General features: G+C 35.6%; 1 protein-coding gene across 2 annotated transcripts in view; it reads left to right on the forward strand.

Moving 5' to 3' along the window:
* The first annotated feature begins 2,522 nt into the window (after window positions 1–2,522).
* LOC149808523 (uncharacterized) overlaps window positions 2,523–26,477 on the forward strand; it is a 126,732-nt gene continuing 102,777 nt past the window's right edge. For both annotated transcript variants that reach the window (XM_089978417.1, XM_089978425.1), the window contains exon 1: window positions 2,523–2,810. In XM_089978417.1, the coding sequence (XP_089834543.1) occupies window positions 2,797–2,810 (14 nt within the window). In that variant the 5' untranslated portion in view covers window positions 2,523–2,796. The remainder of the gene's footprint in view (window positions 2,811–26,477) is intronic.

Consider the following 26,477-nt stretch of genomic DNA (forward strand, 5'->3'; position numbering starts at 1 on the left):
CAGTAGCGCGTATTCAGGTCAGCCACTTGCAACACTGTTGATATTTATCCCTAGTGTTCAGTACAGTGACGTCACTGACGCTGGAAATTTCGAGACTATAAATATCGACTTGGGAATTTCCACATTTTGTAGCTATACATATATACTAGAATTCATAAACAGGAACGTCACTCAAGCTGAGGCTATAAAAAGACAGTGGGATTTTCCAAAGGAAAAACCCACAAGTTGGAGCTATAAATAGATAGTGGGATTTCATAGGAATTTCAGCTGATTATAGATACATAGGTATTTATCCACGATCGTCACAGAAGTTGATATTGTAAGTAGTTACTAATTTTATCTATTTTATAGTGTGTGTGTTTATGTGTGTGTGTGTGTGTGTGAGTATGTCTGCGCGCGTACGTTGTGTGTTTCTGTGTGTGTGTGTGTATGTGTGTGTGTGTGAGTATGTCGGCGCGCGTACGTTGTGTGTGTGTTTGTGTGTGTGTGTGTGTCTGCGCGCGTACGTTGTGTGTGTCTATTGGTCTCTGTTTGTCCGTATAAAACTCACTTTATCCCTATCAGATACACTCTACCTACCTACCTACAGTAGCGCGTATTCAGGTCAGCCACTTGCAACACTGTTGATATTTATCCCTAGTGTTCAGTACAGTGACGTCACTGACGCTGGAAATTTCGAGACTATAAATATCGACTTGGGGATTTCCACATTTTGTAGCTATACATATATACTAGAATTCATAAACAGGAACGTCACTGAAGCTGAGGCTATAAAAAGACAGTGGGATTTTCCAAAGGAAAAACCCACAAGTTGGAGCTATAAATAGATAGTGGGATTTCATAGGAATTTCAGCTGATTATAGATACATAGGTATTTATCGACGATCGTCACAAAATGGAACGAAAAAATTGAAAAAGAAGAAGAAAATGAGAAGAGGAAGAAAGAAGAGGAGGAGAAGAAAAAAAGAAAGGGAAGAAGAGTGTAGGAGATAAAATAAGAACTTGGTGGAGAAAAAGAAGAAATTAGAAGAAGAAGAAGAAAACCCAAAGGCCCTTTTCAGGGCCAGCCATATTTCTCGAAAAGAGATAGCCTTTCCATTGCCTACCCCTTTTTTTAAAAATTAAAAAAAAAAAAAATCCCATGTTAAATTCCCCTTGTCCGTAGATTGTCCCACGATTTATTCCCATGTTAAATTCCCCTTGTCCGTAGAGTGTCCCACGATTTTTCGCCATGTTAAATTTCCATTGTCCGTAGAGTGTCCCAAGGGTGTTTTTAATGCTAATTCCCATTGTCCGTAGGGTATCCCTATTCACTACTAATACATTATTTAAATAATGGAAATGTAAACCTTAAAAAATTCTGCATCTTAATCCAAGTTTCCCATTTTGCAAGAAGTTGTCCCACACGTAAAAAATCGTCTGCGACCCAACGTATCAACTTGCCGCTGGAACGAAATTCCAGGGCGTATAGTATGTTTCTAAATGCGTTAGTAATTTTTCGCCATAAACAAGACGTTGTAAACACATTACATCCTATTCATTGTTGTTTCTCTTCCCCATATTAGCTTATTTTTTATATAAAATGTTGAACTTTGCTAATTTTTTTACAGGATCGGTTTAGTTTGCTTAATAGCTCTAGCCATGGCATTGTTACGTTGAATTTTGTAAAACTAGCTACAAACCTGACCTAATTACTCGACTGAAGTGCTGAAAGAAACAGTCCAAAGTAATATATTTCATTTCTATGGCCGGATAGATAAATATTACATCTTTTCAAAGCTGTGCGCAGAATAGGCCGACCTTTCGCGAGTTATGAAAACAAGGGGGTGGTATCCGGTGTGTCCAAAATTAATATTAGTATGAACAATTGCCTTTTATAAATGGTAAGCATTGCAACATTTTATTTTCGTCAATCGATCGAACTGAGTATGCGTTTTGCTTCAGTATTGTAGACGGAAACTTTAAGTGCGCAGAAATGCACGACATAATTGTATTCCATGGCACGAATCGTACAAATTGAAATTAACAAATAATTTATACTTAGAGATCACCCATTAAGGATGCCGCAAAACATACTGGAATATACGCATTAGGCCTGAAGCAGCTGTTCAACACGGAATATCATAACAAAAAATACAAGCTTGCGGACGTCCGCAAGGTCCTTTACACCCCTACCCTCTCGTCCGCATTGGAACAAACCTCACCTCCCCCCATCCTTACGGACGTCCTTTACGGACAACCCCTTGTTGGTCTACATCACCTCCCACTGTACGCAAGTGTTTCTTGGACGTAAGAAACTTTTCTACTGATATTTTTGTGAAGTTCACTGATGAATTAGCGTCAAATTTTCTTACGCTTAAAACCCACAAAAAATCAGTGCGTTAAGTTGATGTAATCCCCCTCCATAGCCGTTAACTTTAGTTGCTTTGTGAAACGGGTGGCAGTGTTAACAATGACGTAATGCAATTTTATAATATCTGATACTATAAATAGTATTATGACTCACTCACTCAACAGACCCACGCTACTGTTACGTGTTAGAAAATGGTGGATGGTAATTCTCAGTTTGTCAGTCTGCATTGATATTGACTAATGTACAGAAGTGTCTCTGGATGTATATTAATTCTTTTGTTTTTCTGTTGTGGCTGGAATGTAGATGTAGCTCGTGGAGAATTGATAACTGTCGGTTTTGGTCTGACCCAAGCTTATGTAATAAAAACGAAAGTGCAACCGTCAGCTATGACGCCACTGCTTTAAGGCCGCTGCATTTTTGAATTTCAACCAGTATCGATCAGGATGAAGAAAACGAGGTAAGGGTGTATATACTCTGGATTGCATGTAATGTCAACTACTACTGCAGCCAGGGCCGGACCAGGTCAAGTGTCCAAGAGTTGGCGTGCACAGGTACTTGTAGTCCGAGTTTCCTCTGACCCTTGCCACCCCATTTTTTGATATTTGGATATTTATGTTGGGGTGTAGGGTCAGAGCGCATTCCCTATCAAAAAGTTGGAATTCGCCGACACCATTTGGTGTCGGCATGGGGTAGCCGCTTTCTAGCCGACCCAGCACACTTTAAGGTCCTTTCATCGAGATATACCTGCATGAAATCGATAGGAATATGATTTATTTTCTCAAAAATCGTGAGCCTAGCATTCGTCATGTCTTTAATCCCCTGATACACGAGACGAAAGCACGTCGTTGATGAAATTTGACCTGGATCTGGCCATTTGCATTCCGAGTCACATGACTATACAACTCTCGGAACCTACATGTCAATGACATCAGAGGTCATATAGTCACGTGATATCGAAATAAACAAATTTCCCAAGTTGTTGTACATAGAATTTGGACATATTATATAGAAGTCACTTAATATTTGTAAATAAATATAATGCACACTTAATTCTCAACATATTTATTCTGAGAGCAACGAACAGAAACCTGTCGGTATCGCAGCAGGGTGGAGAAAACCGTTTTCAAGAAGTAACCAACACGTGTCAGCGATGTTTTTGTCGGTGTCACGTGACTATCACATTGACACGTGCTCTTCATAGTGAATCTGGTTTTCTTCAAAATTTATGCAACATTTACAGATTTTCGTCGTTGTTTTCACAATAAATATTTTGAGAAGTTTGTTTTTTAATTTTTCTATAAAAATTACATTACTTTTATTTATATGTTCGATTTGTTTTCCTACAGCAACACTAGAAAAAATCTGTTGTTGATATGACGTGACTGATGACCTCTGATGTCATTCAGATGTCGGCTGCGAGAGTTGTGTAGTCATGTGACTAGGAATACAAATGGCCAGATCCAGGTCAAATTTTAGCAACGACGTGCTTTCGTCTCGTGTATCAGGGGATTAAAGATATGACGAATGCTAGGCTCACGATTTTTGAGAAAATAAATCATATTCCTATCGATTTCATGCAGGTATATCTCGATGAAAGGTCCTTAAAGTGTGCTGGGTCGGCTAGAAAGCGGCTACCCCATGCCGACACCAAATGGTGTCGGCGAATTCCAACTTTTTGATAGGGAATGCGCTCTGACCCTACACCCCAACATAAATGTCCAAATATAAAAAAATGGGGTGGCAAGGGTCAGAGGAAACTCGGACTAAGGTACTTGATTCTGTGGAAACTAATGTGTACACTCACCATATAACACGTTTCGGTGTTCCGATCGTTACATGTGCTCAAGACTATGTGACATTTGCCGGGGAAAATATTTAACAACTTTTCTTGGCATGTTGAATTTTTTCTAAGCGCTTTCTGAATGGCTGTATAGGTGATCTCTGTTTGTGCGTGAAGAAAGATTTTTTATTTTAATTTTATATAATTGTAGACTTATTTAATTAATAGTTAAGTAATTACCCGAATTTCAACTGACATGGATTAACTTGGTTAGTTCTTGTGTAGTTATTTGTCACTAATTTGCATACCCAAACACAAAATTGAATCTCATATAGGATTACATTGTTAAGGAGAAGAGAAAAAAAAAAAAAAGGATTAACTCACAGGCACTTGATTCAGGGGAAACTAATGTTATATGGTGATTGTACACATTAGTTTCCCCAGAATCAAATGCCTGTGGATTAACTTGGTTAATTCTTGTGTAATTTTATATCGCTAGTTTACATATCCATACACGAAATTTTATGCAAAATGTATACATGTTACGACCTGTAGAGCTAACAGCACTTAAGCAGCCATGTGAGGTAGTTGATTGGATTTGTTTATGCATGCATGTATTAAATCATTTCTCGTACAATTCAGTATTTTTTGTTGTGCATTAAATGATAATTTATTAACTTTTAGTTTATGCAAAACTTGATGATATTCAGTTATTGTAGGTACACATTGCCATTGTTCCAATGGGGTTTGACTGTTAATGACCATTGAGGGAGGAATTGGTGGTGTGGTAAGATGATGTAATGCCAGATTATAAGGCTTAGTCAGTGGCTAACACTTGGATAGGATTGTTGTGTATGTACCCTGAAACTGAGAGGCAGACAGGGAATTATGCAAGAGACTTGCTATTAGCCTCTTACTTGCTGTCTTCATGGGACTTGTTGGAGGATGGGGGAGGCAAGAGCAGAACTGTTCTTGTTGGTTGGCATAGCCCATTTCATGCAAACTTCTGTGAACTTAGTAATTTGCTCGGAATTTTGATCACGTGGCGGGTGGTCAGCTGACCGTAATAGGTGGTAGGCAAAATATGGCAAACGCTTCAGCATCAGCATCAACTTCTGTAACTACTTCAACATCGTTTATCGAGTTAAAAAATGCATATTCAACAGCGATGCTGCTGCAGATATTGACGAAATTTAATATTGGAATCATCCTGTTTTATTTTCTGGAAACCAGGGCGGATTTCAAGCCCATGCGAGAGAGTAGCTTTGAGCTGTTTACATCTGGATATGTATATGTAAGTAAGGAAATGGTGTCGAAGTAAACAAATTTAATCCTGACAATCAAAGAGCAAGTTGTTCAAACCATTTCTGTGCAAATGAAACGTCACTATAATAAAATGCATTTCATATGAGTTTATCAGATTTGTTTTTGAAAGTCTGTGGACAATTTACATATAAATTTCAATCATTTAATTAATTTTATTTCTGAAATATTTCTAAATAGCAATGGATGCCATTTTGTTATGTACATGTACCCACCAGTGTTTGATTGGCTGGAGTATAAAGTAACTCGAGAGGTTATTCGGATAATTATGGAGCAACTCAGTTAAATTCAGTATGAAATGGTCTATTGGCAGTAGAATTCACAGAGCCAACACAATTAGATAATCTTATGTAACATTGCATGATCATATGGAGTACCATATGACAGTCACTTCTCTGGATTTTCAAACGTACAGACAATGAATGTTGAGTTTCACTTCTCTGGATTTTCAAAGGTACAGACAATGAATGTTGAGTTTCACTTCTCTGGATTTTCAAATGTACAGACAATGAATGTTGAGTTTCACTTCTCTCGATTTTCAAAGGTACAGACAATGAATGCTGAGTTTCACTTCTCTCGATTTTCAAATGTACAGACAGTGAATGTTGAGTTTCACTTCTCTATTTTCAAAGGTACAGACAATGAATGCTGAGTTTCACTTCTCTCGATTTTCAAATGTACAGACAGTGAATGTTGAGTTTCACTTCTCTGGATTTTCAAATGTACAGACAATGAACATTGAGTTTCACTTCTGGATTTTCAACGGTACAGACAATGAATGTTGAGTTTCACTTCTGGATTTTCAAAGGTACAGATAATGAATGTTGAGTTTCACTTCTCTGGATTTTCAAAGGTACAGACAATGAATGTTGAGTTTCACTTCTCTGGATTTTCAAAGGTACAGACAATGAATGTTGAGTTTGAACAGGTTTTGATTCTGATAACTCTGACTTTTCTGATGGAGAAATTTTAGAAGTTGATGAAATGTTGTCCACTGGAGAAGACATGCCTGCTTCATCTAGTGACCAAGAATGTAGGTTAACCACAGCTGACCATGACATTTTAGAGTATCATGTTGACCATACAAAAATGAAACAACTTATCCCAGATAATGCAATAACACCAGAACAAATGAGATTAAAAGTAACACTAACAAAAATCTTCAAAAAGCCACTGGTAGAGTTGAATACATTTTTGGGGATATTGTACCAAAAAATTCAAAGCATCTTTAATAAAGTATTTGGTAGTATAGAGGTCGGAAAACCAGATTCAAAGACATGGACTAAATATTATTCTGAAGTTTACCAGTTTTCAGTGTCTCAAGAATGCATCAAAATTCTTGAAAATGTCTTGAATTATGTGCCAAATGATGATACTTTTTTTGCATTTGGAAAGATTTTTGTTTTGGACAAAAATACTACAGTACTGACATTTTCAGTACCACACAAGTTACACATGCACTTTCCATACTTGTATCAGAGCCAGGACAAGGAAACTTAAGGTATATTGCAGGGAGATGTATTGCAAATAGTAGATACCATAATATGAAGAAAGGAAAGAACAGCTTGTACACAAAGGACAATATTGGTCAGTCAATGTTTCTTACAAGTAAAAATGTTAGACCACCTTACAACTTCAGCTGCTGATTTGGGAAACAATAGCAAGTATAATCAGACCTTGCACGAGACACAAAGAAGACAGAGTATCAACCATGGTCTAACTAACATCAAGGACTCTGTATTTGACTTTTTCTTGTAAGTTGATGATAAAAGGAGGCAGTATCAACATGCAGATGCATTACACTGGCATGGTGCAGGGAGTTTACAGTATTGTAAGACTGTATTACTTAAGGATGAGACACTGTTTGAAAATTGGAGGTCGCTGTACATAAAGTTTGATCCCAGTATAAGTGTCACACATGTGGACGACACTATGATTGCTTCATGTATCAGAGATCTATATGAAGATTTGATAGGTCGTTACATTAGAATAGGTGACAGTTAATTCAGTAAAGACACCATTACCAGTCTTGGAAAATTGAAATCAGACAGTTTGAAAAAGAGCGTGGTTATGAGATCAAAGCACAAACACATTAGCTTTGGACATGAAATATATCTTGGAAGATCAGTCAGAAAATAAACTCTATTCTCAATTAAAACTGAAATCACAGATTTATGATCTGATTGCTGTAGTATTTACTAGCTTCTTGAAATCAGATCTGATTTTGCTATGTAAATCCAATGGCATAGATATGGCATAGAAGCAGGAAATGTACAGAAGAGTGGTCTAATTAATAAGCTATGTATAGTAATACCTGCTTTGAATGAAATGCCAATGCAGTTTGTTTTAGTACAGAATAATCCTGTTGCCAGTTCTTCGAAAGCTAGCAGTAATTTAGACACTTCCGGCTGTAGCTAAAGTCAGCCATGTACTAGAAAAAGAACTATGGTGGGGTAAAGGAAAGGGTAAAGGAAAGAAGAAAATGGAAAATAAGACAAAAGCAACACTGATAATTCAATTTGCTCTGTATGTAAACATCATTATTCAGAGGGTGAGTTGTGGATTCAGTGTGATTTGTGTGATGAATGGTTTGATTGGTTTTGTCAGGGCATAGCTGACGAGACGTGGAGTAGCACAGAAAATGAAAAATGGTTCTGTACCAAATGCTCTTAGAAAAAGAGTCAATGCTACATCAGTCTTCACATATATAAATATGGCAGTATTGTCATATTTGGTCATTGTGCTTTTGGACTTTTGTTACATACACTGAATTCACATGCACTTGTTTGTATCTGTAAAATGGGAAAACTAATGACAATTTGATCCTCCGCTCTATGTTGACATGTTAAGTCTGAGTAAGGGATGGTGTTATCATTAGATTTCCCCATTTAAGTAAAATGTAATGTCTTTAGTTTGCATCACCCAAAATCATTTTTTATTATTTTACATGTTCAGTATGTGATCATAAATAATCAAGTTAATGTATGTGTTGTTCATGGGATTATTTTTGGATTGCATTTATTTCACTCTTCAGACATATGCTGTCTTGCAGTCATGTGTTACAGCTGAATATGTTTTTGCAAAGAACTTGTATATTGAACACTTATGAACCATGTTTTTTGAAATCAAAAGAATACAAAATATGAAATTGTCAAAAAGGGGGATGTAAAATTAACAAAGGTGCCAGTTTAGTTGTAGTCTCAGATAGTAAAGGAAGATACCTGAAATCTCAGTTACACATTGTAGGCATGAATTGCAGTAAAATTACATAGGTTGACCAAAGCTGGAGAACTAAACAACAAGGCATTGATGTTCTCTCAGAGTCTTGAGGATCTTGCCAAGACATATATTAATTTAATGGAATGGTATTATTTTGGCTTGGAACATGTAATGTAGCAAGAAAACAGATGGCAACTCATTCTTTTTTGCACATAACCATTTTAGATTTTTTATCAAAGTGCAGTAAAATTATTGGCTACTAATGCTTTATAGAAAGTATCCCCAAATTAAATTATGGACTCCTTGAAATTCCTCCTATGTTTAACACATTTATCTTTTGGACCTAGAGAGAATCTGGAAAAGGAAAAGAATGTCCAAAAACTTAGATAAAACTATATTGTGTCTGTATTCATTTCATTTAAGAACTATTATTGCATGACATACATCCAAATCCAATATTGGCAAGAAATTGGTTACGTAGGATTTTGGAATGCCATTACAATGAGTGATTTTACAAAGATTTTGCCATTCCTATTTCCAAAGTTTCTTGGCTGTTGTCATATTATTCTTTATATGTCGTACCTACTTGATTCAGACCTCTTTTCTTTACAATGAGACAAAATGTTGTATGTCTTAAATACTGTTTTGCACTTAAGTTTCTTATATCTTGTACTATTTTAATTCATTGTAGATTAGTCAACTTTTGATCTGAAATCCTACCTCAGAGTATATAATGGCTGTTGTAAGGATTGTCTTATCATCGCACACCTATAAAACTGATCTGGGATAATACCAGATTATCTAATCATGATAGCATAATAATGGAACAAAATACAGGGCAAATTTAGTTTTCACATTTCCAACTGACATTTACTGCATTTTGTACTTCTGTGTTTTTGTTTTCAATATATAACACAACATTATCTGCAATGAACATGGTTTTCCAGATCATAGGTAAATTTGTGTTTAAATTATTACATCATATATTCTAATTATTCAGATTTTAGATTTCAGTAGGAGCATCTATATCAGTGATGGTAAGGATTGCCTTGTCTCGTGTCTCTGGATTTGCTTCCTATAAGAATGATAGCATCAGTCAAGATGATTATATAGCTGTTTTTAACTGTTATGTTTTATAATATTTATGAAAATTACTGCATATACATGCTTATAAGATGAGCCCAAATGTTGAGTTCACTGACCCAGATATGCCTTCACATAATATACAGGCAGATCTGGGTCTTTGCAGTTTATTAGGAATAGTAAATAGAACCACATTGACCCTGATCTGCAGGCATATTATGCTACAGCAGATCAGGATCTTTGTTATTTGCAGTATGTCTCGACATCTAAGTGAATATATATGGTATAGTGATAAAACATAGATGTATCTATGTAGATTTTGAAAGCTAGTTGTTCTGTAAACTGTCACCAAGTTTGAAATTAGCCCTGTAATGAACAAATTAAATATGGCATTTGTTTTGTTCCAAGTGCACAATTTAGCCTTTCTCAGCTCACTAATTTATTTGAATACCACACCTCATAACAAAATTCTAATTGATACTGGTTGAATCCAGGAAAATCATTTGTTGTGCTTCTTATTTTGCTCAAGCCTTAGATTTTGGTAATATTGTCCTAAATTTGTGTCTTTATTCCTTTTACATTATTTGAGCATGCTAATTACTTTTGCTGTTCTTACCACCATTATTTGCTGCAATCCTCTATTCCATATTGAATAGGGCAAGGTTGCCTGGCTCATACATTTCTTTATAGTATCTTCTCATACATTTTACAAGATGAGATTGTGAATTGACTTAAGTGTACTAATATATTAAGTTGTTTTAGTTTATGTTTAATGCAAATACTCTAGTGATATTTTACAAATATTAAGAATTGTACATGGACAGAAGATATAATAATGACATTACCTTTCAAAAGTAACAATCCAGTAATGCATGGTAAGTGACCACGATTAAATGAGATTGAGAAAGAAAAAGATTACCGAAGTGGTATTAAATCAGATGAGCATATCTCTCCCATTTGTGTAGTAGGTTGTCAGAATGACACCCACTCACTGTATCGGTCACAAGCTAGAAATATTTCCAATCCCTACTGCACTATCTCAGGAAAATAACAAAAAACACATATATTTTCCAATGAATTTGTCTTATTTGGATATGACATTTTTAAATGACAAGATAGCAGCCACTAGTATGACAAATGACTACATATTGTGAACATGAAGTTTAAGATAAAATCTACCTGTATTCATTAAGCCAGTAGTGTGATGAATGGCTACATATTGTGAACATGAAGTGTAAGACAACAATCTACCTGTATTCATTAAGCCAGTAGTATGATGAATGACTACATGTTGTGTACATGAAGCGTAAGACAACAATCTACCTGTATTCATTAAGCCAGTAGAATGATGAATGACTACATGTTGTGTACATGAAGTGTAAGACAACAATCTACCTGTATTCATTAAGCCAGTAGTATGATGAATGACTACATGTTGTGTACATGAAGTGTAAGACAACAATCTACCTGTATTCATTAAGCCAGTAGTATGATGAATGACTACATGTTGTGTACATGAAGTGTAAGACAACAATCTACCTGTATTCATTAAGCCAGTAGTATGATGAATGACTACATGTTGTGTACATGAAGCGTAAGACAACAATCTACCTGTATTCATTAAGCCAGTAGAATGATGAATGACTACATATTGTGTACATGAAGTGTAAGACAACAATCTACCAGTATTCATTAAGCCAGTAGTATGAAGCAGCAGAGAGGGTGAACAGACCACTTAACGCGTCACGTACGCTTTTTTAGACAAAAAAAAATAGTGACCCTTCATAGAAGTCAATACCACATCTACGATTATTGTTTGTCCCAAACAGAATTGTAGACAGGACCCTCTCTGCTGTTCAATAATCCTGGGAATCTTCATCTGAATCCTGGGAATCTTCATCTGAATCCTGGGAATCTTTTGTTTTGTTCTTCAAGTAATATTCAAGTTCTGATGGTGGTTTTTCTATTTTTGGATTTATGTTCTTTCTTTTTCTGTAATATATCATTAAACTTCGATATCGATTTCCATGACAATTTTTACAACTCTGATATAATCCTCTAACGCCGTTGTTACATCCAACACAACTTCGTGAACCAGCATGAGGATTTTTCTTTAAAATATAATTATGTCTCCTGCAATATTCTCCACGGCACCTTTTGTTGCATTTATCTGTTGTTCCTTGAATTAACCACGCACAGTTGTTCATTATATTAATGATATCTGTTTAATTAAATTTATTAATTTATCCAAATATTTTATCAAGACCCACACGATATCTTGTTTTAGGATCGTGCAAATTTATTGTTATAAATCCATGCGGAGTGGCTTGCGCTCGTGAAAAGAAATTTCTGAATTTAATTATATCCATGTCACCGCTGCACCAGGTTTGATGAATATTTCGCAGCGTGTGTGTGTCTACACCATTAAACACAACTAAAATGTTACAATTGTCCCTGATCACTTTTGGTATTTGTGTATATCACTGAGTAACATAGATCACATCTGTATTTTTATGTCTGCCGCGAGAAAATATTCTGGCTGGATTTGATTGTTTATCTAGCATTACATCATCATACACAACTAAATTATTAATAAATCCGTCTAAAACATCAACGGACAGTGCTTCATCAATATCTGTTACAAACTCTATGATATCATTATCTTCGTCCAGTAATCTTGCATTTTCGTTAAAATCTTGTAATACTTCATAACATCGTTGATCATCAACGGATGGTGCTACTAAATATAATTTATCCCATTTCAACCATCTCATTATCAGATTAAGTAATAACTGCGTCTTACCCGATCCAGATGGTCCTATGATAATCATTCTGATGGAATTCGGTAGCGCAGGATGATGCTTAACAGGTTCTCATTTTCTTGTCGCTGAGAAATCAGTTATATCCACATATATTATAACACTGAATTTATATTGTTTACGCTGTAGAGTTAAAACTCCGACTACTGATTTAGCTACAGTTATAACAAAAAATAAAAAAATAGCATATGGTGGAAAATGTTCTGTGTGCGGTAGAAAGAAATTTTCATTTTTACCTAATAAGCGTGGTGGTGATATTGCTAATTTGATGTCAAAGTTTCCGGTTACTCCATGGGCTAAATACCCAGGAGAAAAACATCTGCCAGGATATAATTATTGCGGTCCTGGTACTCGACTCGATATCAGACTTGATAATCAAGATTAACCAAAACCAGGCGAGGAACCAGTAAACGCTATTGATAAAGCTTGTCATGTTCATGAAGTAGCTTATAAGAGTAAAAATCTACAAGACAGACATATTGCAGATGTGAAATTAATTCACGCGTTAAATCCCATAAAAAATAAAAATATCAGAGAATCATTAGCTAATTGGTTAGTAAGATCTGCGATGAAAAGTAAATTAGCGTTTGGGTCTGGTAATATATAATGGAATTAATTTATTATTCACCAAGAGGATATTGGAAAGGCAAAGCAGCAATTGGTAAACTCGCTGATGCAGCAGCGGTTAAACATTCTACTGCTAAAGCGTGGTTATCCAAACAGGCAATATGGCAAATTTATCTACCACCACCGAAACGAATTCAGTACGCTTATTTCGATGTTAGTGTTCCTAATGAAGTTCATCAAGCTGATATTCTGTTTTTACCACATGATACTGTGCGTGGAAAAACATACAAGTACGCATTAACTGTAGTTGATGTTGCAAGTAGATATAAAGAGGCAGAGCCGCTATCAACGAAAACATCATCTGAAGTAGCCGATGCGTTTAAAAAATCACTCATTGAGGTCTCTGAGATTACTCCGCGTATTATTTCACACTGAATTTTGTTTGATTGTAATCTGATTAATTTTTAAAATTCCTTTAAATTTTCATCGAGAGCTCTATGATCATCATCATTTCTTCGTAATAATCAACGAAATTTTTTAACCAATCATGTGGAGATGGTCCAACAAAAGGCGGCGGTTGACCATGATCGCCACACATTATTATAGCGGTATTTTTCGCCTACAACCAATGAAGAAACATTTTTAATGTATCGAATGACACCGTACATATCTCGTCCCAGATAATTATTTTAGGTATATATTTTTCTCCGATTCGCTCAGGCGTCCATGTATCCCCGCGCCACCGAAAGAAACTATGATACGTGCACGATTGTACTTGCCGTTGTTTCATCTCTCATGTAAGTTTGTGTGTGGGTGTCAGCACGATCATATCTGAATTTCTAAAAACATTAATCGCTCGAGTCGTTTTGCCGCATCCACCAAGTCCATTGCGATATACTGTCTTATATCTAGTTATTGGATCACTCAACGATGGCGCTTTTGACATTTCTGATATTTTGATTACCCTTGCGATAAAAATGTCTCATCGGAACATCTGCTGATTCTGTATAATTGTGTAATATTTCCTTTTTTATTCTCCACGAACCCCATTGTTCATCATTACTTGTAAATTTCATAACAGATTCTAAATATTTACTCGAAATATAAAACGAATCTGTTGCGACTCTGACTGTGGTCTCAGGAAATCTATTAATCATCGATAATAAATTTATAGAAACATAAGCCAACATGGAAGATCTTAGATGAGTATACTGTGGGGAGATATCATTTATGTAACTAACAATCGTACCCAATTTTATTCCGTCGGATAAATAAACACTTTCTCGATTTACAAATATATTTCTCGCTGTTGTATCAGCGATTATAAAATCGTACTCGGCATCATCTAGAATTAATCATGCGTGATGTGTTTTATGATCATATGCACCACCTTGAGTAAATTTACCTATAATTTTTCTACCTAGATCTTTTGCGGTTTTGAGTTTAATCTCGAGAATTTTAGGAGCTTCTTTGATAATATCTTCGGAAACGCCGGGACATTTTTCCTTAAACTTGCTAATAACTTCATCAGCACTGATAGAATCTGACATGGGCAACCAAACTTCGGTCTGTGAATGATATGATATAATTGCCTCACTAACCACCAACGATGTCAGTAGAGCACAATCTAGCATATATTGTAATAAAACTATAGGTGTCCAACGTTTTTCACAAAAATGTCTGCCAAACCAAACATAACAAATCTTGTGAAGATTTTCGTTGAGCACGAATGATTCAACACAAGCGAATCCAGTCAGATCAAAATCAGGTAATGGTCCATTAATTGCCACTCGCGTCATCTCGTTTGTAGGGTGACCGAATCTTTTAAAGTACACAGAACAATCTCCGTATCCTAGAAAACTTCCCGGATAACATGCAACCATATCAACTGAAATGACATCATCGTAATTATATTTGGTATTCCACAATCCGCCGTGTCTGTATTCGACGCAACTTTCGCGTACGTCCTTGAGTAAATCAAATCGTGTTGGTTTCCATGAATTTCTTTCTCTAGTGAAATGAGCCGCAACAGATGGAACGGTAAAACAATTAGTTAGTAATTTGTCAGTATTTTCCGTGTGTTAGTACTTGGAAAACTTCTCCGCGTTATTTTCATCTCGTCATGGAGATATTCTGTGCGATATATTTCATCGTTTGGTCTAACAAACTGATCAAATCCACCTTCCTCATTACTTTTAAATAACCATACCGATACAGGATCATTTTTACTTATTTCGTCGATAAAATCAAGCATACTCGTATCCGGGGGGTAAAATTTAACAGTTCGATCACGTGGAAATATTGTTACTGCGCTGGTCCATGCATGCGCGTTATGATCAATAATATTTATTGAAGCTCCTTTTGATTTATATTTCGATTCGTACAGTATTTCTCCCGTTATTGTCGCTACGGTTATTTTTAAATTTTAATAGTTTTCCTAACTCAGCAACATCTTTTATTGTAGCACCGGTATCCTTAACTGAATCAGCCCACGAGTTTATTTTTTCACGTCTTAAATCAGTTAATCCGTTTCCACGCATCACGTTTGTAAAGTGTTCTATTACTTGTTCGGCTACACAATTTAACCTTGAAAATTTCATGGGTGCCAGTTTATCAACGTTGGTTTTTTTATTTATCTCATAGATTCCATAAATAACCACTGTTACAGGATAGGCTCGCTCATAATACGGTTTGTCAATACCCGTCAACAGACTCGGTCTGGAATTTTTACTTAATATGTCGATTTTATTATTGCCAAGGACAGAATCATATTTGTCACGGATAATCCAACTACCTGTTTCTGTTAGTACAATAAATTTTACTCTAAAGAAATATTTTTGATTGCCCTCGTATTCAGCAATGTAGTTAATGATAGTTGCCGCTCGCTTGTCATTCATTGTAGCATCCTTGACAGTATTGCGTATAATCTTGAACGTTGACCATGTATGAGACGCACCATCCATGTACAATTCTTTCTTGGCGTCGTGAATTTTATTGATCAAACTTTTATTTTTCGGATCAACCAGATCTCGTACTGGCAAGTTTGGAGATAATCTGTCGAGGTTGAATTTATATTTAACAGGCCTAGTTTGGGATAATCTCTCAAACTCATAACTAAAACAAATATCTAAATAAAGAAAATTATATATATACAATGTCTCAATGCAGATGGCTCATGATCGGTTCAGTAAATCGATGCAACAAATTCTGTAGAGGTGAATTTTGTTGGATGCACTTACAAGGCATACGGCAGGGAGTCTAGGACCAATACCGTGTCTCCGATGTGGTGTTGGGGTGCGAGGAAAAACAGAATTATGTGGAAAGTGCGGTGGAAAACGATTCAGGGAACTTGAAAGATATTATGACAAAAAAAAAATAATAGTGAAAATGCTATAAAATCCGTGGAGGATTATATATCAAGATTTCAGACAAACAATGATTTAAACAAATAATATTATTGCATATATGGAGCAAAATATATTTGTCCCACATCCTGTCATCACAAACTATGAATCAGATCGTAATGGTGTCATCAGAAATTGTAGGTTGAAGAGACCAGTTGGTAATGTTACTAATACTGGCTATCTAAGGTTTAACGCTGGAAGAAATAAAATGTATCATTGTCATCGATTTACGTATGAGTGTTTCTTCGGAGTGATCAAAGATGGTCTTGTTATTGATCATATTGACGGGGATCCTCAGAACAACTCCTTATCCAATCTGAGGGTTGTCACGCAAAGTCAGAACTCTACAAGTGGTAATACTGGAAGATGTAAGACAGTTTCAAGAAGGGCGGTAAATTCCACAAACACAAAATCTGGCAAAGTAATTATATTTTGTTTGATACGTTCTGCTGCGAAATACTTTGATATTAATCCATCTTCAGTACAAAGAGTAGCAGAAAATATAACCAGATCTGCTTTCTCAAAAAAATATAAGCAGAAAATCACCTTTCAGTACTGTTAACCATCATCATCACCTCGAATTAGATTTATTTTTTGGGGGGGTCAGAAATTGTCATTATTATACTACTTATTTTTTTACTCATGAAAGGGAGGTAATTTATGGTCATAATCATATACAACATCCAAGGTCTGTGATGCCTGGTGGAGCAAGTTGAACAGTATGCATTACAGAAAGTATTTATGATTTCTAACTTACAAAAATATACAGTCCGTGTATTTTTCTGCCCTATTCATGAAACATTTAGAACAGCGCAACACATAGACAGCATATACATTACATCTAAACTACAGAAAACTGACATGTATATTCCAGCCTACTGAGTGCAGAATCCAGCGTCTAGTCTGTCTTGATTGTGGTGGGTTAATTTTAGATCCAATGTACAGCATGTACTGACTCGATTGCAGAAATAGGTCCATGATAGTGTTTGGAATTAAAAATCAGTTGCATTTTCCTTGTTCAGTGCAGAAATATAATGTGAGATTGTGTATGTATGTGTGATTATTTATTTATCGAGTAAACTCCCTTTGACCAGTCATAGAGAGGATGGAAAAATCTAGCAATTAGATGATCTAGACCGGATGTTCTATCATAGATGGCGTGGTATAGTAAATAGGAAATTCCTTAATTCAGCTTTGTTTGGTGAAAATATATTATATAAACATATTTCTTGAATTCAGAATTGTATTTTGAGTAAATATATTCGAAATTAGTTCCTTTTCAATGATTACTAGCTATATATTAACTTTCGAAACATATGTTTGTAACAAGATTTGATAGCTGAATCGGTATTGTATTGGACTGTGACGCTCGCGGTCCAGGATCGAATTCCCATGGCTAACAATATGTCGGTGGTGTGCGCATAATTGCGACTTTTATAATAATTGGGGGCTCCGCCAAATCCCCCCGCTCAGCAAAACTCAACCACCATATTAACTGGTGGTTGATACATATTTTCGTATCACCCACGGGCTTGATTATTGTGGGTGGGATTTTGCTGAGCGTATATGTTTGTGCCGTCCGTTATTCAATTATTCATTGTATATATTTCATTTCATACTTAATGAACTTGCAAAAAAACTCGAATAGAAGTTCATTTCATAATATATGTTTGTGCCGTCCTTCATTCATAATCTGAGCTCGCTAAAGACTCGATAGGGGCTTGTCATCCATAATCATCCATGATCTGAGCTCGCTAAAGACTTGATAGGAGCTCTTCATTAAAACATCCCGACGAACTCGCTAAAGACTCGATAGGGGTTCTAGGGATAATTTTTTTTTATTTTAAAGATTTATATATTATATAATGAACCGTGAAAATATCAAAGACATTATTTCTGCTATTAAAAAACTAGAAGAAAACGGAATTAATATATCTGATGAACTAAATCCTAAAAAGATAATATCTGATTTTGAAACGTTAGAAGAACTTAAAAATGAAAATAAGTATGTTCTGTCATCTCAATATAAGTTCATAAAGCGGATTCAGGCAGCTATGTTTCAGTCACTGGCTATGGTGAACGATGATCAAGTAAATGAATTTATTCCTCTTTCTGTTGCAGTAGAAAAGATCAGGTTGGGATTATCCAGCGAATACGAAACAAAAAAAACAATCAGTACCCGCATAAGATACTTAAGATAAACTATGTCAGCAGGTAACGACCAAAACAACCCTGAGTAGTAGTATAATTTCCCTCACTGTATATCACATCAGAATTAATTTACATAAAAAATAAAATGATTCAGAATAATAATAAAATATTTTTTGGAAAACTGATTAATTTGTATACTTTTGAGTAGCAACCACCCCATCAAAATTATAAAACTGATTGATTTGTATACTTTTAAGTGGCAATCACCCCATCAGAATTAATAAATTAATTGATTTGCATACTTTTAAGTAGCAATCGCCCAATCAGAATTAATAAATTAATTAATTTACATAAATAATAAAATCTTTCAGAATAATAATAAAATATTTTTTTTGTAGTATTTTTTGGAAAACTGATTGATTTCTATACTTTTAAGTACCAATTACCCCATCAGAATTAATAAACTGATTGATTTGTATACTTTTGAGTAGCAACCACCCCATTAGAATTGGCAAACTGATTGATTTGTATAATTTTCAGTACCAATTACCCCATCAGATTGATTCACAAAAATATAAAATATTTCAGAATAATAATACAAATATTTCAGAATAATAATACAATTTTTTTTATAGTATTTTTTGGAAAACTGATTAATTTGTATAATTTTCAGTACCAATTACCCCATCAGAATTAGCAAACTGATTGATTTGTATAATTTTCAGTACCAATTACCCCATCAGATTGATTCATTTCAGAATTATTTCAGATTATACAAAATTGATTAATTTGTGTAATTTATCCCATCAGTGATTATATTTATTTATTCTGAAATATTATTTTTTTAAGTTGATCGATTTTAATACAGGAGTGTGTATAATTTAGAACCAGATCTCTGTTACAGATGATCTCGATAATATGTTCTCGACGGAGCTCATCTAACTGTTCTTGTGTTAATAAGAAATCCTCGCTTCCGTATTCATCAATAACTAAATTAACGCTAAATTGCTCTGTGTCTTGTGAAAACACTGTTCTGATGGCGTTTTCAAGTGCTTCTTTGTCATGTATAAAAACAATCACGTGGTGGTACATTATATAATATTTACTGGGTTAATTAAGATTTCACGTACAGATTTATCACAAGCTCTTCTCCACGCATGTCAATTAAGCGATTAAGGTGGTCTGTGAGCTTAAAATTTATTCGTGTTAACATATTATTGTGACACCGCAGATACACAGGATTAGTTGCTTCTTGCACGATTAAACTTCCATGGGGAACTTGTGGTGTAAATGTATATAAAATATATCCTTGTTGAGCCTGATTTGATTTTCCGAGATCTATTTGATAGCTGCCATCAACTACGTCACAAACCAGATTGATTATGCTAATGATTTCTGGAGATACATGTCTGCTGTCGCCATGTGGATCATTATTATGTCTTAGAACAGTTGGAGGTGGGGCTAGTTTTCTCCACGCATCGAATATTTTAGGGAAGTTTTCGTTGATAAGATCATTGAGTGATTTTGCTAGTTCTTCAGCATTAATCCCTGGTATTACAAATGTTGGTAATTGTTGTTCAGTTATTTTGTAATGATTGAGAAACCATTCTTTAGCGTTATAATTATCAATAATTAGATTACCGAGTTTAACCATATTCACAATGATGGTTTTATTAACGTATCTAAGATCTGATATAACCTGATTTAGATGTTTTATCATCTGATTTGCTGTTTCACATCATCACTGTAGCTATCAGAAAAGAAATTTCGTAGTTTGTTGATTGATTGTTTAAATTCAAAATTAACAGGATCAGAATATGATTGAATAAATTCCTCATTGACGAGTGGATATTTTACAATTTTTCCACCAACAATATGTTCAAAAGTACCATCTATTAATCTAGGAACGTTTTCACCATCATCTGCTTTTATGGAAGAGTAAAAACCGTTCCATTTCCACGGATATTTACTTCGATATTCAGGAACTATTATACATTTCCTTTCATCTGTGATAAAATCGGCCCGAGTTGGTTCTGGTGGTATCGGTGTTATCGGTGGTGATATTTCAGGCCAACCTAGTACAGATCTTAGCGTGGATTGATAGATATCAATGGCATAATCAGGAAAATGTATCTCAACCGTCGAGGATAGCGTCGGTTCGTGAATGTTAATTGATATTTTTGCTTCTTTTCCGGTTATTGATTTTATTCTACGTTGAAATTCCTCATTGATTTGTTCGATCTCATAACTACCAGTGGGTATTCCAACATCTATCCAGTCAGGAGTACCATCTGGTTTGTTCTTGTCAGCAAATACAAGCAAATTATTTGCTGGTGTACCATTAAATGATTTTGATCTATATTTGGCCAGCTGTAGTATACTCATAACTGAGCCAGTGCTATTTCTTTTACTGGAATTGCAGTAGGAAAATTAATACTAAATTCAGGATTAGTTGAACTTACAGAGATCATCGTTATCTTTGGCGGAGTTGTATTAGTCACGATCTACTGGAGTAATTCTGTCATTATTAGTGTCTTTAATACTGATAACTTCGTCGTATATTTTAGTCATCATTGAAAACTCAAAATCAGATATAATTCCATCACTGAGACTCGCTGATAACAACGAGGACAATTTCGAGTATGCGACCGTCGCTGTATGCAATCTTATCATGTAATCGGATAATTTTTCATTCATGCAGGTACATATTTTTTTTTGTGATGATATTAAGCACACCTGCAATCGTTGTTGCTGCTGAAATACAAATAGTTACGGCTACTGGTGCCATCATTGTCACCGCTGATAATATAACACCTGCTCCAGCAACAACAGCGGATACTGAATAAACAATCACATCAACGATAACTAATCGTCGTCGATATTTTTGTACTTTTACTGTATATTGTTCGACTTGATCTTTTAGCGCCGCCTGCCATTCACGCGCTTGATTGTATCTGTATTGTGCACCGTCCGTATATTTTTATGCAGTAAATAATTGAGGTGTTTTAGCTACAAATTCCAAACACCACCAGTAAACTGTTCTGGTTAATGTCTTATCATCTGCTTCCAAAATAAATTCCTCTTTGGTTCCGCTATTTAATAGAACAGATACAACCCCAGAAAACCTATCAGTTGAATGGAGCCATGGAAACGTTGTAAATATTTCAAATTTTATAATACTGAACACAGACAGCCTGTACACGCCAGTGACTGTTGCGGTATATTTGATAGTTTTATTTTGCTGCGACCATGTTGAAAATCCAGCTGATACTGTGTATACGATGTTGGTAATATCAGCGGGGGTAACCCCGCCGGGAATTTTAATCAGACTGGTTTTGTTAACGATCTCAGGAATGCCCGCTACAACATCTTCAATTGTTTTTTTAGTTGTGTCTAGGTTCGTCTTGATATCAGAAAGTTTCATGTCAACGGAGTGCGGAGTGCCGAAGAATTCTTCTGCGGTTCTTTGATGGTTTCTGTGAAATCTTGCAAAAGCGCCCACGTGAACGTCATACTCGGCCCGCAACGTGGATAATTTACCATCTACGGTGTCGACGTATTTTTTTGTTGCATCTTCGTTGGATATTGGATCTCTTAAAACTACTATTTTATTTCCGTTCATGCTGAGTTCACCCGTCATTGTATCACTGGTATTTTTCACGCGATTAGCAACGCTTCTTGCAATTTCATCTCTGATGGTTGTAAATGATACACTTGAATCTCTGATTCTGCCGCTGTCAGTAAACACAGGAATATTATGTGTAACTGCACCGAGTACTCGTCGAACTATATCATTCCATCTGATATTGCTTGTTTTTAGTTTACCATATCGATCTTGAAAAATAACGACCTCATCTGGATCAACTCGAGCAAGATTCATGATATCAGCAAGTTCATCTTTAGTCACATACTTCGACGGATCAACATCGACGGATTTTCTCTTAACGCGGGAAGATCTTCTTCCATAAATATCAACCATTATATTTTAAGATCCAAGATCTGTTTAAAACGCTTTACGCGCAACGAATCGGTTGCTTGTATAATCATGCACGACTTTATGTGGCGGTTTGGATGATTTTGATATAGTGTCGAGTACATTAATTACCTCACGGCCGCATATTGGCGGATCTGTTATTGTTTGTGTGGGTAGTGTTGAATACCAAACTTTACAACCAGAGGTTCTTGCATGAAGTGGTGCGACATACTTGATAAATTTGACAGGTGGAGCTCGTTTTAGTAATATTTTAGTTCCGCATTTGCAGGTGGTTTTTTATTGAAGTTTTTTGACCTGACCGGGAGTCAGAGTACCATTAACATGACTATACGACATTTTTATATAAAATATATTTTTCTGAATAATTAGCGATTTTCCACTGGTGCATCAATGACTCTCATTCGACCACTACCACCTTCAAGTAACATGACTTTATCGCTAAGTATGACTGCGATTGCTCTATAATTAACACCACCTGTATTCAATGTTGCTTTAAGATGTATATCAACGACAGATTGTTTTGATAGATCAAGATGTTCCAGTGAAAAATAATAAATCGGATACAAAGTTCTGAAATCATATTGTGATATTTGCAATCCAGTATCAAGATTTTGATCACGTCCCATGAATGACATTAAACGATGATATGCATGTCCTATACGATTCTGTTCATAATTTAGTTGTATATTTTCTGCTGGTTCTTGTTGTCCGTTTATCCGTAAAGAAATATCTGTGATACCTAGTTTATCAAATATCATATGAGAGTGAACTTGTGAGCCTAATCGATTAGTTTCCTGAAACGCAACAAAAATATGTCGCGGTGCAGAAACACCCTGTTGTGATGCTATATGCCATGTGAACTGACCGTTAATGTTACTTTGCATACTATCTGTGCTTGTTGTTAACCATGACAATAAGGATTTACCACCAGTGTCCATGAAAGAAATTAATTTTTGTTCTACTGCGATCGTTGGAGTCATTACCGGCATCCACAGTGAAAGTTTAGGCAATATTACTTTACCAACATCACCAACAGGTCTCCACAGAGCATCGTTATCATCACCTTTTCGCACAAGAACAACCGTGTGTCTAGCTCCAAAAATAACCTTTCTAAAATTTCTACAAAATCCAAAAATATGCGATAGTGGAATTGCACATGAAAATATTGTATTGTCTCCTAGTAACATATTTTTACGTGCTGCAAATCCCAAGTTGAAATTTTCGCTAGAACCATGAACCACTGGCCACACATCAGCATCAGCGTTATTGGCAAAATTTCTTGGTCGTCTTATATTATACGGATTGCTTTCAGGGTGATTGGAGTTATCTTTCACAAACATCACTGTAGGACCTGCTGATCTTGTATAATCATCAGAATATCTTGCTAATCCTATTATTGTTGTAGCAACGTCTACATCTTTCTGAATCGATTCAATATTTGTTCCATCGATCATATAAGTGGCGCTATCAAACAACGCCATAATCCCATTGTTGACAAAACCAACTTTTACTGCACCTCCGTAATTAGTATCATCCGTTTTTATAATTGTACCTTCTACCTCAAGAAAAGCCTCAGCGGGTAAAAAGTATCTACTTGTATCATGAACTTGTAGTTCAATTCTTCCACGTTGATCTGGTATTTGTGCCTCATAAGAATAAAACTGATAATCACGTACCGATTCATCTTTAAGGACAGGTGCCTCCATATCAAATGCTTCATTGGATTCATGTTTAAATATTTTATTATAATTATTTTTGTCTAACACGAAAACCGGGTTCGGAAACTCCACTTCCTGATATCATGCTTGAAATATTATTTCCTGATTCACTGAGTCTTTGATCTGCTATCAAATTTGATGTTATATTTCTTTCTGCCTCTTTAGATAATTCCGCTAGTTTTTGATTTGCAGTCTGATTTATTATTTTACTTACGTCTGCGGGCATAATTTCAGTACTTGCCATTTTCACTGGTGGTTGTTGTTTTCATCGCAATAATCGTGCTAGTCTTTCTTTGATTGCCGAAAACGCCTTACCAGCAACATTGACAATTGCTCCAGGGGCTTTTTCACGAACAATATCAATAGCTTTCATCGATAATTGTTTTGCAATGGGTGCTGCTTTTGGAGCTATCCTTGTGAATAATCCCCGCACAACATCACCAAGTCCATCTCCGTAAGTAGCTCTGTAGATTGGTAATCGTGAGTTTACCGCTCTGACCTGTACGGGTTTACAATGATTATTATGTATGATCATCTTTTTTAATTTACCATTTATTTAACAACTAGTCATCAACAAGTTCATCGATAAGTTCTCGGTAAACTCCGATATCCATGATACCACCTTGAAATAATTGCCGACAAATATCAACTGCTTCATTAATTATTTCTGGTGAATTATTTCCGGCACGTTTTCCTCCTATGAGAACTTCTAACCATGACACATCATTAATGATATTATCAGGACATAAACCAGATCCTGTTTTAGGTTCATCTTGAGGTGTTTTAAATACTGGTGGTTGCATCACCGGAGAAAGTACTTCAGTGGTGACCGGGGGTATGTCATGTGAGTCACTTCTTCGAAATCCATGTGGTGAATCTACCGGTGAATATGTCATTGCCGGCGCAGAAATTTTTTTACGTTGTAAAGGTGAAGGAAGTTGATACTGGGATAGTTGTTCTTGTTGTTTCAGTCTCTCTCTCTGAAGTTTTTATATTTCTTTATTAAGATTTTTATATTCTTGACCTTTAGCTTGTTTTTTGTTGTAATATATGCGATATATATATTTAATAAGATTATCATTATTTATTTTTTCATAACGGGGTTTTAAAATACTGGATTTATTAAAAAGTATATTTAATATTACTTCGGGTAATTGTTCTTCTTTAGTATTTCTAATTTCTTCAGCAACCTCTTTCCTAAATTTTGCAATCAATTCTATGTTTTTTTCTACTAGTTCGGGTTCAGGTGCATGTTCTTTTTGCATGTCGGCGACTTCACTACGAAGTTTTCCAATACTTTCAAGTATTTCTTCGCCGACAGGTGGAGGTTGAGCCACAGCTATTTCCCTGGCTATGCCAGGTGGAAGATCTCGTAAAATCTTCTTTGTCTGTTTAGTTCTTCTTGCTATTTTTTCAGTTTGTTCTGCTGTTTGTTTTGATACCGGAAGAAGATCTTCTTTGATGACAGCTGTAACTTTTGTTCAGTAGCTGCAGTGACGGGTTTAAACAGTTTTTTAGTTTCTTCTTCGTACTCAACTTGTTCTTCTTGCTGCACTTGTAGATTTTTTCTAAACGAGTCTCTGACAGGAAGAAATTTTCTAATTGCTTCTAATCGTTCTCGTGTTATTCTTGCAGTATGAGATTATGGATGTACCATTATTTTAAATATAACAATTTTTTATTAATAGCAGCAGAGAGGGTCCTGTCTACAATTCTGTTTGGGACAAACAATAATCGTAGACGTGGTATTGACCTCTATGAAGGGTCACTATTTTTTTTTTGTCTAAACACAAGGGTGACCATTCCCTTAAGTGGTCTGTTCACCCTCTCTGCTGCTCCTTAACAACCATGTGGCGACATCTCAGAATTACTATATAAGATCCTTTGGGCAACTTTCTCCGAACACCATGGGGCGACTTCTCCTGACACCTGGGATGAGTTCTCCCATGGCGAGGTCTCCATGGGGCGAGTTCTGTGCTATTCGTGGGAGATCCGCTTCAAGCCCTTCGTAACCTTTAGTCTCAATGTATTGCACTGTTTGAATATTGGACCCCCATCACTACAAC

Source organism: Sinohyriopsis cumingii, chromosome 1 (genome assembly GCF_028554795.1).
Source record: "Sinohyriopsis cumingii isolate HCF-2022 chromosome 1, ASM2855479v2, whole genome shotgun sequence".
In the NCBI taxonomy this organism is placed as follows: Eukaryota; Metazoa; Mollusca; class Bivalvia; order Unionida; family Unionidae; genus Sinohyriopsis; species Sinohyriopsis cumingii.